The sequence below is a fragment of the Ceratotherium simum genome, chromosome 22 (assembly GCF_057802395.1).
Source record: "Ceratotherium simum simum isolate JZ-2026a chromosome 22, ASM5780239v1, whole genome shotgun sequence".
NCBI classification, from domain to species: Eukaryota; Metazoa; Chordata; class Mammalia; order Perissodactyla; family Rhinocerotidae; genus Ceratotherium; species Ceratotherium simum.
The window spans coordinates 25990426-26008789 of NC_141921.1; the positions used below are offsets into that span (position 1 = coordinate 25990426).

The 18364-nt window shown below is 47.3% G+C and overlaps 1 protein-coding gene across 5 annotated transcripts; it reads right to left on the reverse strand.

Moving 5' to 3' along the window:
* TMEM39B (transmembrane protein 39B) lies at window positions 1-18320 on the reverse strand. 5 transcript variants are annotated; one of them, XM_004425883.3, is made up of 9 exons: window positions 18195-18320; window positions 16328-16454; window positions 15600-15819; window positions 14925-15008; window positions 14447-14601; window positions 6988-7324; window positions 5081-5268; window positions 1953-2073; window positions 1-473 (listed from the first exon to the last, which is right to left on the reverse strand). In XM_004425883.3, exons 1-9 carry the CDS (start codon window positions 18196-18198, stop codon window positions 231-233), a joined length of 1479 nt encoding a protein of 492 aa, XP_004425940.2. In that variant the 5' UTR covers window positions 18199-18320; the 3' UTR covers window positions 1-230. The 5 variants fall into 5 exon arrangements, with proteins under 5 accessions (XP_004425940.2, XP_087302508.1, XP_087302509.1 ...); XM_087446382.1 differs by lacking the exons at window positions 15600-15819; window positions 18195-18320 and having other exon boundaries at window positions 16328-16368; XM_087446383.1 differs by lacking the exons at window positions 14447-14601; window positions 14925-15008; window positions 15600-15819.
* Between the last annotated feature and the right edge of the window lie 44 nt (window positions 18321-18364).

The window sequence follows — 18364 nt, forward strand, 5'->3', positions numbered from 1 at the left end:
GAAAGAAATACAGGACACAGGCTTATTGGGAGTATAAAAATAGGACTTTTGTTTTCCTCATAATCACATCAATTATCAAAGAAAGAAACAGTATGTAACAAAAATACAAAGCTCTGGTGGATTTTTTTGTCTTTTTTTGTTTTTGCCCCTCACCCATCCCTCCCCAACAGCCCCTTCCCAGGGAGCCCCTGGCTGAAGCCTGGATGCTGTCCCTGGGGTTGCCCTGGGGCTCAGGAGAACCGGTGGTCCAGGTCCCTCTGGGGGCTGGCCGAGTACGAGTAGGCCTTGCCCAATACCAGGCGGTCCCGCAGCAGCTTGAAGAAGGCATAGTAGTTGCTGAAGAGGATGAGCGCCAGTGAGATGGTCTGGTGCCACTTTTCAGAGGACATTAAGGAGTACAGCTGGTAGACAATGACGGCACCCTCCAGCAGCAGAAGGATGTTGAGGATCCGCAAGGGTTTGCTGAAAAAGAACTGCCCAGGAAAGAGTAGGCATGGACTGGAAAGTATATTCCAGAAACCTGCCTCTTGGATGGGAGTTCTGGGTGGGCCAGTGAAGAGGACAAGCTCTTGGGACCCCATGCAGACTTGGGTGGGGAAGAAGACTTCATAGTGATGGGCACAGACTTTGCCACCTCTCTGCCTTTGCTTGTGCTGTTCCTTCTGTCAAGACTACTGCTTCCCATATAAATTGTTTAAGTCCTCTTCAACTTCTACCTCCTCCAGGAAGATTTTCTTGAGATGTCTTACTCGCTCTCTCATACTTTTTCTGGTCTAAAATCAACACCTTTTTATATGTGATCCTCCTGGGTACTGTCAGGCCTGAACAAATTAGAATCTTATGACATAGGCATGGAAAGTTATTATAGACTCTACAGCGTGAGTCACCCACTACTTCATGTGTAGCATCCCCAGCTAGGCCAGAAGCTTCCAGGGGACATAGTGATACCTCACTCTTACTTGGTGTTTACAGGGCAAGGCAGAGTATAGGGACTCAAGAAAAATTTTCTGATCAGTTCAAAAGAGTAATCAACGTCTAGGGGATCTTGATTCTGCAGAGGTCAAGGTACCTAAACGTCAAAAGCTGCTTACAGAATGGGAGGAGAAGTGGCAGGAAACGGGAGTCCAAGAGACCAGTGTGCCAGGCTCAGCTCTGCACCTGACAGGCTACAGGACCTTGGGCAAGTCCCTTCCCTGTCTGGGCCTCAGGTTTCTCTACTGTGAAGTGAAGAGATCAGCCTAGATCAATGCTTCCTCAACTAGGTTCCTCAGAGCCCGAGGTTCTGAGGAGGTCTTTTAGGGGCTATAGCAGTGGGAAGTGGGAAGTGAAGGGCATTCCAACTCTTTCAAATAGAGCAGTGCCATAAGGTCCTACATATTGGACTTTAATCTATGACTGTGTTGGAAAAAAAGATTTTGATAATAAAATAAATAAATAAAATGGAGATCACTAGCCTAGATGATTTTGCACAGTCTTTTCCACAGAGCTGAGCCCACGAGTCATTACCATCAGTTCCCAAGTTTCCCAGTAAGGCACCCTTGAACAAGTTAAATTCTCTAAGCCGATTTCAGTATCCGCAAATGGAGATAGCCCTGGCATTTTTCATACACAAGGTTCTGTGACAACTGAATGGGAGGGTGCATGGGAAGTACTTACCACAGTGCCTGGCACACTAGAAGGAATGATAGTTACTATTTTCACTACCAAGAACCCCTCCTTTTATTGTATCATCTTCCCCACCCAGTGTTTTCAAACATCTGCTACTAAGTGAGCTGCAGTTATGAAGTGATCATTTATACGGCTGTCCTTGTGCTGCACGTGTGCACTGTCTTCCTTCGGATTTGGGAAATACTGAAAATAGCTTTCTCTTGTATGACATCACCTTCCTGCCCTGCTGATCCTCCTGCTCTCTAGTCAGGCCCTCCCCATCCTTCCCAGGGGAGGAGACTCACGTGGAACCGGAAGTGGGAGACATCAGAGGGGATGGCCACGTTGTAGTGGCCCACTGCTTTGTAGACGTTCTTGCTGTGCTTCACCAGCACGCCCTGTGGCCACATGCATTCTTCAGTCCACCTGGAGGCACAGCCCAACAGCGTCCCTTACGCCCAGCTCACCCACAAAAGGGGATACCAGAAGATTAGGCATGGGGTGACCACCAGGGCTTTACTCCCATTTCTATCACTTAGACATAGTGACTTTTCTTTTTTGGGTCTCAGTTGCCTCTCCTGTAAAATGGGGTAAGAATCATGAGAAATTACTGCACTGGGAGTCAGTAGGTCTAGGGCTGACATTAACGTCTGAGAGACTGTCAAGAAAACCCTTTTCCCTCTCTGGGGTCATTTTCTTCATCTAGTCTCCAATACCTCTCATCTCTAGCCTCCAGTTGGTCCACCACACAGCTGCCTGAGTGGTCTCTGTAAAATACCAAGCTGAGCCTGACTATCCTCTGCTCAAAACCATCTGAAGGCTTTCCAGTGCTCTTAGGATCAAGTCCCCAAGGATCTGGCATGGCCTCTGAGGCCCTGTGTGGCCTTCCATGGCTCCCACCACACACCTCATGCTCAAGCCATTCAGAACTGTTTCTAGTTCCTCCAACATACCTTAATGCTTCATGTCTCTGCATAAGTTGCTCCCTCCAATTGGACTGCCCTTCCTGATGCCTTATCCTTCTGGTAAGCTCTTTGCCATCTTTGAAAATCCAGGATGCTCCAGAAAGCCTTTCTCAAACTCCCCACAGAGTTCAGCATCCATTAACACCTCCTTAAATCTCCTGCTACTGGTCCACTTTCCCCAGTGTTTTATCACTTATTTATACTCCTGTATCCCTCACTAGTTTAGGAGCCCTTGAGGGAAGGGACGGTGTCCAATTCATCTCTGTGTCCTCAGAGCACACCACAAGGCTTGGCACAGAGGAGTCCCAGTGAGCATGTGAATGAGGTGGTAGGACCAGTCAGTTTTCTTCCAGTGTTCTGCAAGATCTCCCAGGAACTCCAAGGGTCCTGGGCCAGAGGACTGAGAATCACTGTCTGCAAGAAGCTCAATCTCATGCTCCTGCCCTATTGATTCATTCATTTAAAAACAGTTATTGTGTTATATGCAACAACACGGGTGAACCTCACAGACAATATGCTGAATGAAAGAAGCTGGACCCAAGAGTATCTACTGTATGATTTCACTTATTTAAGTTGTAGAACAGGCAAAACTAATCTATGGTGAAAGAAAGGGGAAAGGTGGTTGTCAGGGGCCGGGGGTCATTGGGAAGGGCCATGAGGAAATTTTCTGAGGGGCTGGAAATATTCTATATCTTGATGTGAGGGTGGGTTACATGGGTGTATATGCCTTTAACAAAATTCAAAGAATTGTACATCTTAAGATTTGTGCATTTTACTGTATGTAAATTCTACCTTAAAAAAAAGACTATACACAAAAAATTTGCTGTGGCCCTATTATAAGCTGGGCATACTGCCAGGAGTGAGGAGATGGCTGAGTGCTTGACAGGCAAGGACTCTGACCTCCAGGAGCTTTAGTCCTGGAATGACAGGCAAGTAACTAAGCAAACACAGCAGAAATGTTAGATGCAATGATCATGGTATTATGGGGTTGTGGGAGCATAGAGGAGGGGCACTGAACCCATCCCAGGGGGTCAGGGAAGTGTTCCTGGAGGAAGCAAAGTGCTAAGGGATGAATAGGTATTAATCTGGAAAAGAAAGTTTGAAAGGACATTTCAGGCAAAACATGCATCATGTAGAAGAGCCTGGATACAAGAATTTGAAGACCCAAAGAGGTGTGGTCTGGCGAGAGCAGAGTGTGACTGGGGGCACAGTAAGAGATAAGGCAGAAAAGGTTGGCAGCATGCAGTTCATCAGCTGGGAAGCCATGTGAAGGAGCCTGGATCTTATCTGCGGACGATGGTGAGCCATGGACAGGTGTATCCTCATATTCAGCTATGTTCTATCTTTCTACTCCTCCCTCTTCTCAGAGCCTGAGGCTAAGCCGAGCCCCACTTTGGCCCATTGCGCAATATCCATCCCCGTTCCTGGACCACCTGGACAGAGCATGAGAGGGACCCTATTGGTATGGAGGGCCAACACCAGGCGGCTTGGCCTCTGTGGCCTCCCTTTGCATCTCTGGGGGCCTACCTCTACAAATCTGTCCTAGGGGCCTCTTCTCTGCCAGGCCTTGTGCTGGGCCCAAGACTCAGATGTGATTCAGAGGTGGTCCCAGCCTTGAGGAGCTTCCAATCTAATGGCGGAATACACGCAGGAAAATTAGTAAAACCTGGGTGAAAAGTACATGACGAAAGGCTGTAGAAATGCTAGGCACCATGAAGGATGAGCCCGCCTGAGGGAGGACAGCCCAGCAACTCAGGGCTCCTGAGCAGGGTGACTTCTGCCTCTGCTCTGGGTGCAATGCCACCCTGCAGCTGGGCCTCTTTGCCCTACTCAGCCTAACTAGTTGTGTACACGACCATCACCCCCACCAGACTGTGAACTCCTCAGTCATTTCCTCCCTGTGGCTCTTCTTCCCTGGCCAGGTTCACCATCAGCTAACACAGCACCATATCCTGTTACCAGACTGATGTTTCTAAGGCACAGCTTAGAATGGGTCCCTCCACTGTTCAAAACCCTTCAAAGCTCTCCTCTGCATACAGGTCAAAGTCCAAGCTCCTTTGTCCAATACATGGCACCATGCCTGGTATGGATTAGGTAAAGTAAATGTCTGCTGAAAGAGGAGATGACCTAATGACTGAATGGATGAGCGAGCAGGTGATAGGAGTGAAGCAATGAATGAATGAATGCATGAGCAAATCAATCAATGAGTGAACAGATAATAGTCAGTGAATGAGAAAGTCAATGAGTCTATGAATTTACCGCCTGCCCCCCTCCCATCTCCAGTACACTGCAAGTTACCCAAAGATAGGAAACATGTCCATCTGGGGCCCTGCCATACCCCATTCCAGCCAAAAGGCCTAGGATACAAGACATGCTCAATAACTATTTGCTGACTGAAGAAATGAGTTGATGAGCGAGGAGGTGACCAGGAGGGCTGGGGTTGGACAGAGAAGGGTAGGGCGACTTACGGGTGCTGCAGCACGTTGGAGCACAGCGCTGGGTCCACCTTCTGCCAGCAGCCCAGGTGGGCAGCGGCCTTGTGCAGCAGGTCGCAGTAGCTGGCAGGCAGCAGGTGCTGCATGAGGATCACTGAGGTGCTGATGGACACCAGCAGGAAGAGCTCACAGGACCAGCGCTTGTCATAGTAATGTGTGTTCTGGGGGCAGCAGGAGGTTGGTAAGGCCTGGGATGCCATAATGGCCTCACTCCCTCCCCCTTCCCTGATTCTATCTGCCTCAGAGATCAGGAAAGCCCTGGAGAGACCTCAGGGTGGCCTGAAACCAAGGATCAAACACCTAACAAAGAAGGCTTAATCATGGGCTTGGACCCGGTGCTAATTACTCAGTTTTCTACAACGAAAAATTCCTCCCACTGCCCACCACTCTGAGCCATGGCACAGGCTCTTAAGTCCAAAAGACATGAGTTCAAATCTTGGCTCTGCTGCTTATTAACTATGTGATCCTGGGCAAGTCATTTCACTTGTGTGTGCTCTAGCTTGCTCATCTGTTCAATGAGGATAACAGTAACCACCTCTGAGAGGCGTCAGGAGGATCATAGTACTCATGAAAGCTCTAGCACATTGTAGGTGCTCAACAGACATTAAGTAGTCTCAACCTCCAATCACTCAGTGCATTCCATCCCCGGAGAAATGTTTCAAGCCTACTGTCAGCTGGGGAGGTACCTTCCCAGAAGGCATTACAAGCTAGAGAGAGAGCACAGGCTGTTGGAGTCACTCAGATCTGGGTGAATCCTGGCTTTCCTACTTAATGATAAAACAGGATACTGTGACATGCCTGTGCCAAAACAGTCACATTTAAATCCCAAGTCAGGGGCCGGCCCCGTGGCGTAGCAGTTAAGTGCGCGTGCTCCACTACTGGCGGCCCGGGTTCGGATCCCAGGTGCGCACCAACACACCACTTGTCCGGCCATGCTGAGGCGGCGTCCCATATACAGCAACTAGAGGGATGTGCAATTATGACGTACAACTATCTACTGGGGCTTTGGGGAGAAAAAGGGAAAAAAAAAAAAGGAGGAAGATTGGCAATAGATGTTAGCTCAGGGCTGGTCTTCCTTAGCAAAAAGAGGAGGATTGGGGGCCAGACCCATGGCTTAGCGGTTAAGTGCGCGCGCTCCGCTGTTGGCAGCCCGGGTTCGGATCCCGGGTGCGCACCGATGCACTGCTTATCCAGCCATGCTGAGGCCGCGTCCCACATGCAGCAACTAGAAGGATGTGCAGCTGACATACAACTGTCTACTGGGGCTTTGGGGGAAAAAAATAAAATAAATAAAATTAAAAAAAAAAAAAGAGGAGGATTGGCATGGATGTTAGCTCAGGGCTGATCTTTCTCACGATATAAATAAATAAATAAATACATACAAAGTCACCGCTTTTTGTTATCAAATGTTATGAACAACAATGCCATGTCCCCCTCATTGGCTAGGTGACCTTGTGTAGGCCACTTCCTTTCAGTGAGCCTTGTTCCCTCCACTCTAAAATGGAGGCAGTAGTCACTCTAGCCCTCAAGAGAACAGACAGGAATCTCATCAAAAACAGTAGAATGAGGGGCCGGCCCCGTGGCTTAGCGGTTAAGTGCGTGCGCTCCGCTGCCGGCGGCCCGGGTTCAGATCCCGGGTGCGCACAGAGGCACCACTCCTCCGGCCGTGCTGAGGCCGCGTCCCACATACAGCAACTAGAAGGATGTGCAGCTATGACAGACAACTATGTACTGGGGCTTTGGGGGAAAAATAAATAAATAAAATCTTAAAAAAAAAAAAAAAAAAAAAAACAAACAGTAGAATGATTTATGCAAGCAGGAGGGCTCTGTGGGGCAGGCAGCAGGGTAAGGCCCCAGGGACCCTGGGTTGAGCTACGCACCTTCACGAACCAGACAGGCACAAAGGCCACATAATAAGCACTCAGCATGGAGCTGACCAGCACTTCCTTCATGCGCCAGTTGAAGTCCATCTTGAGGAACTCTACCTCGCTGCGGATGAGGCTGGGCGACAGGCAGCAGGCATGGGTGGGCATGGCGTCCAGGCCATACAGCTGCCGCGTGTGCTGTTTCCATGTCTCCCGCAGCGTCAGTAGGTAGTCCCGGCTCCGTGCCAGGCCACTGACTGCCTCCCGGGGACCCATGGAGGCCATGTGGCTGAAAAGGTTTGTCTTGCGGAGGTCACAGTTCAGCTGCAGGAACGGAATGTACATCCCAAACCTGCTGGAGAAGACAGTGGTGAGGGCAGGTCTGCCCATGGGCCAGGATCCCAACCCTCCGCCACTGAGAGAATCTTCTTTCTTTCCTGGGCCTTAGCTCTCCTGGCTGCTCAGAGGGGAGAATTTACCCATCCTTCTATCCATCCATCCTCCCATCCAATGGTCAGTCATTCAACATAGCATTGATGAATGACTATGTTGTGCCGAGCATCGGGGATACAGTCAGAAGCAAGAGACGAGTCCCTGCCCTAGAAGTCCATTGCTGGCTAACAGTAATCATAACAGCCCATGTTCACTGGGCACAACCTATGTTCCAGACACTGTACTAAGTGCTTTACATACATTTTCTTCTTTTGTTGCTCCTAAGAACACGATGTGTTTGGTACTATTATTTTGAGTCCTTTTCAGCCAAGGAAGCTGTGGCTCAGAGAAGTGAAGTGGATTCCCAAAGGTTACACAATTAGTAAGGAAGTAATAGAGCTGGGATTCAAACCCTGAACTGTCTGGTACCAAAGATCAACACAGATACTCAACAAATACCATGAGTAATTAATTGATTAAAAATGTACACGGTACCACAAAAGAGAGGTGTAAGTTGTCATGGGTGCATATGCTAGAGGCAGCTCTCTTTAGTCTGCAGAGGAGAGCAGTTCAGGAACAGTATTTATTGGGTGCCTAGTATGTGCCAGGCACTGAAATGGGCCCTTGAACAGTACGAATTCCCTCCCCAGAGCAGCACTCTTAGGTCAGGGCTGGAGCTAATTAGTCAAGGGGTGTTTTGAGTGTATGGCTGGTATTGTTTGAGGAGAAAACCAGACAGACCCATAGCCCAGAAGAGTAATTACAGAAGTGGGTGAGTGCTGAGCACAGTGCATGGAACATCATAGGGGCGCTCTTTACAGGCATTCCTTGTTTTAGCTTGTGGCCTCTCAATTTCCCAGGTCCTCAAGACACAGGTTCAGAAGGGTCCCTGGGCTGCCCCCAGCAGTTAGGGCCAACAAGAATACTGTGTTTTCTTATCAACAGTAATTTTCTCTTTTCCTTTTTTCTGAGGTTCTAAGAAGGGATATATGAGTGTTCTTGGGCAGGCAATTAGCCTCTTTGGGTTTCTGCTTTCTGGTCTATAAAATGGGGATGCCACTACTCTCCCTGGGGTAAGGTTAAGTAAGATACCTTAGAGAATTGTGGTCAAGAGCATAACCTTTGGGGTCAAATAGGCCAGGATTAAAATCCTAGCTCTGCCACTTACTAGCACTGTGATTTAGGGCAAGTTACTTAACCTCTATGAGCCTCAGTTTCCTTAACTTGCCTTAAGTTACATAGCTTGTATTGCTTCTCTAGGCTCTGTCAGGCATTATGCTAGTGTTTTCATAAACACTCTTTTTTAATTCTTATAACAACCCCTAGCATGGTGCCTGGCCCAGAGCAGAAGATCAATACAACTCTGTTTAGAAAGGAAAGAGGCCAGTGATTCTGTGGGACAGAAAAGAAGACTTAAATGAGATTCCCAAAACACTCTTCAGGATACCTTGTGGGAATGAGGGGGTGGGGCACCTCCATGAACATACAAGGGATTCAGACTCAAACTTAAGGGCAAGTACTTAAGAATCTCCCTGGCTTTGCCTCTAAGAAGGACTGCAGATACAATTAAATTATTTGGTTACAGCAAGTGACTGCTCTGACAGGTCACAAGTTAGAAGCAACTTCACTTGCAAGATGGCAGATTCCCTCTCATCCTCTCCACCCAAGACGTGACAGTATAAAAGCATAAAATAAATCCATATCAGCAAAAAGAATGGGTGTGGGAATTATCAGTACACAAGTGATTTTGACAAACTTAGAAAGCAGATGTAAACATGCTGACAGATGAGGAAGCAAGCCATCGTCTAGAGCAGCACTGTCCAATAAAAATATAATGGGAGTCACATGTAATTTTAAATTTTCTAGCGGCTACATTAAAAAAAGAGATGAAATTAATTTTAATACTCTATTTTACTTAACCCAATATACGTCAAGTATTATCATTTCAACACATAGTCATTATTTATAAATGAGATGTTTTACTTACTTTCTTTTTTTGTACTAAGTATTCAGAATCTGGTGTATATTTAAAATTTACAGCACATCTCAATTCAAACTAGCCTATTTCAAATGTTCAATACCAACAGGCAGCTAGAAGCTACTAAACTGGATGGTGTAGGTCTAGAATATGCCAAGAGAGGGCTGTGCTGGGAGTAGGAGCTAATCTGCCCAAATTGACCCAAGACAGACTATGGTTTGAAGTAGGCACATTTGATAGAGGGTAGAAATGAGAAGCAGGGCTGAACAAATGGGATTAAACAAAGATCTGTATTTATTTATAAGAGTGAGTCCCTTTATTTTCCTACACACTTCCGCAATCCATCGTGAAGGATTCTTCTCTAAAGAAACTGAATAAACTATCTGAGGAGGACTGAAGTCTCTAATGGGGGCATCCTAGAGTAACAGCCCCACCTTTCCAGCCTATGGGGGCCCACAGCCTGACAACAAACACTGCACTCACTCATCCTAAAGCAAAGCCTGCCAGTTAGTGTGCCCTGCCCATGTACTTAGAATTTCCAGTTAAACCTCCCACTCACATATACAATGGCACAGGGAAAGAAAATGTACTCCAAGCTACTCAGTCCTTCATTCTTAAATATAAACAGACAACCAAAGAAACCAACTACATTTAAAAAAACTAGCAGCACAAAAAATAAAAACTGATCCTAGTGGAAAGACAAAATTGAGGGAACATGAGAGATTTTTAAAACAAGAACAGAATGCTATGAGAAAAGAACAAGCAGAAAACAAGAAAGAGCCTTAGAGATGAAAAATATGATTGATGAAAAAAATTCCAATACAAAATCTGGAAGGTAAAGTTGAGGAAATCTCCCTAAAGGCAAAGTAAAGAGAGAGAGAGAGATGAGAGAAAGACAGAGAGAGAAAGAGAGAGACAGAAACAGAAAGAAAGAGAGGAGGGAAGAAGAGAGAGAAAGGGAGAGAGATGAAAAATATGAGGGAAAATATAAGAGAAACAGATGACCAATCTATGAGGTCTACCATCTGATGAACAGAAGTCCCAGAGAGAATAGAAAAAACGGAAGGGAAGATATTATCAAAGAAATAATAGAAGAAAATCTCCCTGACCTGAAGAAATACCCAAATCTCCAGGTTAAAAAAGTCCTAGAATACTAATAAGATGAATGACTAAAGTTCCACACCAGACACATCCTTGTGAAATTTCAGATAATCAAAAGATAAACAGAATATTTCTAAAAGCTTTCAGAAAGGAAAAAACAAGACATCTACAAAGTAGTTGGAATCAAACTGGCATTAAACTTCTCATTAGAAACATTGGATGCTAGAGACAATGAAGCAATATCTTCAAAATTCTAAGAGAATAAGAAATTGAACTTAGAAACCTATTTTTAGTTGAACCATCAATCAAGTATGAGGGCAGAATAAAGACATTTTTAGACATGCAAGGACTCAGAATATATATACCTCCCACATACCCATTGTTAAGGAAATTACCTGATAATGCACTCCAGCAAAATAAGGGAGAAAATCAAGAAAGAGGAAGACATGGGATCCAGGAAACAGTGGATCCGACCCAGGAGGGCAGCGAAGGGAAGTCCCAAGCTGAGAGCTGTACAGCAGGCCTAAAGAGCAACCACTCCAGACTGGAGCAGGAGGATGGAGAGCTCCGAGAGGGATGTCTCTGGGGGGAAAAATGGACTCCAGGCAACAGGTAGCATGATTGAGAGGCTGGATAAACTTGAGGATATGTTGAAGGCCCATCATTCTTTTGTCAACAAGAAAAAAGAAAGGCAATTAGAAACTCCAAGAAAAATAAAAAGCTGTATAAGAGTTACAATCTAAATATGAAGCAAACTAAAATGTGGCATGATTTTAAGCAATTGATGGAATGTAAGAAAAGAGAAACCCATTTGATCTTGCCACTAGGAACATTCCTTTTTTAAGAGGCCCAAGATTATAACTCAGTAACTATAGAGAAGGAATGTCATCTACGCACACTACTTGGCCCTGTAGTGAACGATATTTTCATACTCATAACAATACCAAACCTACCTATTCATTTTTAATTTTTAGAATTAGCCTTAGACAAAGAATGGAAGACTTAAATGTGGTTATATAGGAGAATGTTAATGTCAAGCTTGACAATATAAAAGTAAGAGTACAGCTGCCAAGAAGTGAGTGGAAGAAGAGGGGAGGAAAAGTGGATGGGTAGGGTTCCTAATATTATCATCTTACATAAAAGGGATTAAGATACTGACTATTGATGATGAAATAAAAAATACAGGCATACTCATATTATTGAAAAAGATAACCAACAGAAAACTAAAAATACTAACAGTTATTTTTTTTTTTTTTTTTTTTTTTTTTTTTTTTGTGAGGAGATCAGCCCTGTGCTAACATCCGCCAATCCTCCTCTTTTTTTGCCGAGGAAGACGGTCCTGGGCTAACATCCGTGCCCATCCTCCTCCACTTTATATGGGACGCCGCCACAGCATGACTTGCCAAAGCAGTGCGTCGGTGCGCGCCCGGGATCCGAACCAGCGAACCCCGGGCCGCCGCAGCGGAGCGCGCGCACCCAACCGCTTGCGCCACCGGGCCAGCCCCCTAACAGTTATTAAATACTGGAAACAGTATGGATGGAAGGGTGAACTAAGTCTTCATCTCGCACTGGACAGAATCAATGTACGTGTGCCTGTATGCATGCATCTGTGTGTGTGTGCATGTGTGGTATGCTTGTATATGCATAGAACATTTATTTCCAGGATATACAAGAAACCAGAAACGTTAGTGGTTACCTCTTAGAAGGGAAACTGGGTAGCTGGGAGATAGGAGTCAAGGGGAGACTTTTTCATTCTATATTCTTTTGTACATTTTGAATTTTATTTATTTATCTTTTTTTATTTTATTTTGTTCCCTTTTTCTCCCCAAAGCCCCAGTAAATAGTTGTATGTCATAGCTGCACATCCTTGTAGTTGCTTTATGTGGGATGCCGCCTCAGCATGGCCGGACAAGAGGTGCATCGGTGCATGCCCGGGGTTCCGAACCCGGGCCGCCAGTAGCAGAGTGCACGCACTTAACCGCTAAGCCACGGGGCCGGCCCCCCTACATTTTGAATTTTAACTACGTAAACCTATTATCCAACTATAAAATCAATAAATAAATTTTTAAAAGGAATAAACAAAGGTACAAAAATACTAGAATTATGGAGGTAACTTAAAAAACACTTAAAACGGGAAACAGTGAAAGACTGCTTTTGAGAAGTGGGACTAAAAATCTGGAGGGCAGTGTTGGAAGCTGTTTTTCATCATAACCTTTTTAGCACTACTGGATTTGATTTTTTATGATATACTTGTCTTATATTAATAAAAATTAATAATAAAAAATAAAGCAAAATATGAACACTGGGTAATGTCTGTATCCAAGGAGAATGGACTCACTGGGTAGTAACCGGAGAGTGTCAAATTAAGGTGACTACTGACAGTTCTAACCAGTACAACCCTTGGAGGGCCATTTGTTAATATCTCTCAAAAACGTAAATGGACATACTTTTTGGTGCAGTAATTCCACTTCTGGGAATCTGCTGTACAAAAATATTGGACAAGTGTGCAAAGATGTATGCAAAAGAATGTTCCCTGCCTCATTGTTTCCAATAGGGAAAAGCTACGAACAACTCAAAAGTCCACCAATAGAGGACAAATAAAACCAATTGCGAAAAATCTATACAATGGAATACTATGACGCCATTAAAAAAAGTGAGGCAGACTCATGTGTATTGCCATGGAAAAATATCTGAGTTATAGGAGTATGTGAAAAATGTAGTAAATTGTACAGCATCATGCATAAATTAATCCCACTTTTGTTTAAAAAAAGTATACGTGTGTGTACTTGCACAGAAAAAATTTGGAAGGATATGCTACAAATAATGGTTTTCTGGGTGGGACTTTCATTTTCTATGTTAAAAGCTTCTATAAAGTTTAGTGTTTTTATATGACACATGTCACTCTTTTTTTTTTTTTTTTTTAGATTTTATTTATTTATTTATTTTCCCCCCAAAGCCCCAGTAGATAGGTGTATGTCATAGTTGCACATCCTTCTAGTTGCTGTATGTGGGACGCGGCCTCAGCATGGCCGGAGAAGCGGTGCGTCGGTGCGCGCCCGGGATCCGAACCCCGGGCCGCCAGCAGTGGAGCGCACGCACTTAACCGCTAAGCCACGGGGCCGGCCCACGTGTCACTCTTATAATTAAAAACTAGTTATAACTGAAGCAAGTGTGATGGAGTGCCTCCCATGCCAGTACCCTTTCGGTCATGCAAGGTAGAGAGGGAGGACTGCCCAGCTCTGAAGTTTCCCAGGGAACGGAGCTGGCCCAGCCTGAGGAAGTTCATGAACTAGAAAGTCCAGGGGTTGGGAAATGACTGTTAATGCCCAGGCAGCCAGGGTGGACATCTTGCCAAAGCCCTCCCTAATTCTAGGCCAGAAAGGGGCAGTCCTGGGCTCCTCCCAGATTATCTTTCCATCCTCAACAATCTGGGTTCTGGCAAGACAGAGGGAGTGAGTGAGCAAAACAGACACAAAGAAAGACATACAAACATGCACGTGCAGATACACACACGCTTCATGCACAGACACTCAGACAGAAACATGCCTACACAGAGGTGCTTGCTTGCACACAGACCTGAAGGAGGCACCAAGAGATTACATAAATACTAAGATACACAAAGAGACAGAACCAGAGAGAGAGGAAAGGAAGAGAGAAGATACACAAATCCCGTGCATTCCCCCTCAGCATCGTTCCTTTGGGATATACATTCAGATCTGAGTCCCATTCTGACCTCCCACTTGGTGGCACCTTGGGTAAATTATGCCGTCTCAGTTTCTGCTCCTGCAAAAGAAAGCTAATCATTCTGATCTCAGGGGGATGCTATCAGACAATGTGAGAGGATATTGTTGCTGCCCTGCCTGTGAGTCTTCCAGGTATGGGGGCCTGGTGACCTAACCACACTCAGGGCAGAGGTCAGGAGCCCGGTGCTAGGCAGTGATGGGTACAGTGAGGGGTACTCACGGATAGCAGAGGAACAGGAGGTTCAGGAAGGAGTAGGTCCTGAAGAGGTGGATGAGGGAGCGGCACAGACTCCAGCCTGTTGCCGTGAGAACGGTGAAGCGGGTGAGGAACAGCAGGATGGAGCGAAAGAGGGAGACCTTCCCCCTCTGAGAAGCCTGGGTCAGGGCGAGATAGGATGGGATGGGGCCTTTGGATGGAGGCCACGGGGGCTGTGCCCAAATCCCACCCAGCATGGCCTGTGATCCCACCCAGGGAAATGTGGGGCAGCAGGCTGGGTAGAACTCGGCTAGGCGAATCCTTTTCCTCGACGCCCAGTAAACTCCAAGAGCCGACAGGATGTGAGTAATGTTCTTCAACCAAGTCCAAAGGGAGCCCCAAGGAAGTGTCTCAGGGTTGAAGGGCTAGGTATGTCTCCTTGGCACCCAGAGGGGGAGAGGGGAGTCCCCAAGTTCCCAGCCAGCCTCTAGGACCCAATCACCTCCTTCACGATGGACCCAATGAAGCGGCGGCCCAGAACAATGGTGGTCACCATCAGCAAGTTGAAGTCGATCAGGTGGAAATTCTGTCAGGGGGCAGAGGCTAGGGGTCATGTGGGCCCCCTGCCCACACACAGGCTTCTCTCATACCCACCTCCCCCTGCCCAGTCCTTTCCATAGGGGCTGTCCCCACTCTCTGACCTTCATAGACCTCTAGCTGAGTCAGGCCAGGAAATTACCTAGAGTAGAACAGGACCGAGAGGAGGGAAGTGGGACAGTCCCTGGAGATAAGAGAGTGGTATGTGAGCCGTCTTGCTCTGATCACCCATGTCCCTCTCCCTGAACCTCTCTTTCCACATGGACATCTTTCCACTCCTTGAAACACTCATGTATGCCTGTGGCTCATCTCCCCCACAGGACTTAAGACTGTGCTTCTTTTGGTAAAATCTGTGTCAAATTCATCTCTGCTACCCTTACAATGCCTAGTGTGGTACTGAGCACATTAGGGGTGACGGTTCAGGAATCATCAGTTTCCTGTTCCTTCTACACCTCCCATGCCCAGGAGGAGGCCAAGAGTACAAGGCACTTAGTAAGCTATGCTAAACTAAAACCAAATGCCACACACACACACACACACACACACACACACACACAGCTGGTCCTAGCTGGGCACCTACCAGGGAGGTGTGGGAGGGTGGGTGGGAAGGCGGATACCACCACACTGTCTTGTAGATGTTGATGTAGTGGACGAAGAGGGCTATGAGCTGGCAGAAGAAGAGCTGTAACTCAAACAGAATGCTGGCCTGGACTGGCAACTCGGGGATCTTGCAGTGCTGTAGGGGCACGACCGTCTGGGTGGCCAGTGGGGGGCTGGAGAGGCCCGTCCCAGAACTGCTCCTGGGGATGGGGAGGAAACAACATCAGGAGCTGACCTGAGAACGCTACCAAGAAGGGCTTCTAGAGCACAGGATTGTGGGATAGGAACAGAAAAGCAGCTCATGGCAAGGATGGAGTCCTCCTAATTCTGCCTGTCAGACAAAGCAGCTGACAGAGCCTTTTCCTATCCCTCATCTTATTCAGGCTTTCCAACATTCCCCAGGAAGGAAACAATTATTAGGTTCATTTTACAGATGAGGAAAAGGAGGCCCAAAGATGGGAGACTTATCCAAGTTACCAGCAAAACAGGAGCAGAACTGTAACTGGAATCCAAGCCTTTGGGCTTATTACTCTATGTCCCACTGCATCTGTCCAAGTGACCACTCTCTGGGTCTCTTCTGCTGCTCACTGCCCTCTAAGCCTCCATCTGGCATCTGGGGTATCATATCCTAGAGCCCAGTCAGGGAGAGCTTTGTCTATACTGCCCATGAACCCAAAGTAAGGGGCAAGAGACAGAAAGGTGGTTTACCTGGTACGGGAACGGACACTGGTGACCGATGCGCTGGAAGTGTGGCCCCCACCAGAGCCCCCTGAGGATCCTGGCTCACAGAGTGGATTTCGACAGTAGGATGTCCTGTTGGGACCTCTTCGTCCTCCTGTGGGGCTCAACATAAGGTAGATCCTCAAGCCAGAGGGCATACATCAAGGACAACAGCAATGATACTAGCTACCAGTTACCTACTATCTCATTTTATCATTTAATCCTCACAGAGATCTATGATCTGGTCCCTGCCTACCTCTTCAACCTCATCTACCATTCCCTGCCTCACCCCCATGCTTTAGCCATAGTGGCCTTTCTCTCCTTAAGCAAGCCAAGCTTATTGCTACCTCTTGCACTTGTTGTTATCTCTGTCTGGAGAGCCCTTCCCTGACTGCCATTTTTGAAGTATCTGCCTGCATCACTATCTTATTTCTTTTTTTTTTTCTATCTTATTTCTATTTTTTCCCCACAACAATTCACCCTTGGAATTTATCTTACTCGTTTGTTAACATATTTATTGTCTCTCTTTCCCACTAGAATGGAAGGTCAGTGAAATCAATACCCTTATCTGTCTTTTTCACTGTTATATCCCTTCCCCCTACGCCAGTGTGCAGCACAAAGTAAGTGCCCAATAAGTATATGTTGATGAGTGAATGAACTCAGCAATGTAGGTTTTTCACAGATTAGGAAACTGAGTTTACATTGTGTCACAGGCAGTTTTGGGGTCTGGGTCCTGTGCTCTCAACTCTGGTGTGCATTGCCCATTCGAATACTACAAGTCTCTATAGGCTTACAATTCTGGGCACCCTTGGGACAGCTTTTTCCTCCAAGGCCCTGAGGTCCAGCTCAATGGCATACAGGTGTCTCATGGGGAGGGCCCAGGGCCTGAGTACAGGGTCAAGGATGTGGGCTCTGGGAGAATGGCTGTGGTCGTGGACCTAAAACTTGGGCCTACAACTTATCACCCTAGTCTTAGCAGTCTAGCTCAAGCATCCAGGCATCCCCCTGCACAAAGGTCCTGCACAAAGCTTCTAAGTACCATCCTAATCCTAGTCAAAGTTATAGCTTTGTTCATACCTCCTCATGGCCATACAGCAGCCTAGACACACACAACACCCCTTGTCCTAGCTCCTCAGCTTGGAAGCTTTTCCCAGACGTCTCCAAAAAGTACTGGTCCAGGAGCTCTGTCCTCAACCAGCTCCCAGCCCAGAAGCTCTGTTCATACACTACTATAACCGGCTTAAAAAGCACCCTCCTCCACCCACACACAGACACACGCTCAGTCCAAAAGCTCTGCCCACACCTACTCTCCTCTCTTTAGAAGCTCCGCACCCACATAAAGCCTCTCAGCCTATAAGCCCCGCCTACAGACAACTGTCAGCCCAGAAAACCGGCCCACAAGCCAATAAGCTCTGCCCAAAAGCCCCGCTCCAGAATAGGCTTCCTTAACCTGGAAGGTCTCCTTCCCTGCCCATCGACCCCAGTATAAAGCCCCTACAGCCCAGAAAGTTTGCCTCCGCATAAAAGCCTACAGCCCAGGAGGTCCGCCGTTAGCACGAAGGCCCCGCCCACCGATAAGCCCCGCCCCCACTTCTAGCCCTCACCAAGGCCCAAGCCCCAAGCCCCCACAAGCCCTCTTTATTTTGGAAGCCCCGCCCACCACTCCAATGTCCCGCCCCCACAGCAGAGGCCCCACCCCGCAAAACGACAGGAGGGGGCGGGGTCCCTCTGCGCCCCTCATCCCCTCCCCCTCCCCTCGCCGGATTCTGTCCGCGTGGGGGAGCAATTAGCAGCCTGCCCATCCTAAACCCCGCGCCCCGCTGTTCCCGGGCCGAGGCGAACCCGCTCTACTCACCCATCTCCTCCCCCCGGCGCTCTCCGCTTCGCCGCCGCAGCTCCTGCGGGCAATATGTCGGAGGCGACGGCGGCCGGGAGAGGACTAACCGCCACAGCCCAGTCCCCGGGTATCAGCTGCGCGCTCCCGCCTCGCCGCCAAATTTGCATACAAGGCGGGCTAGAAGCTGG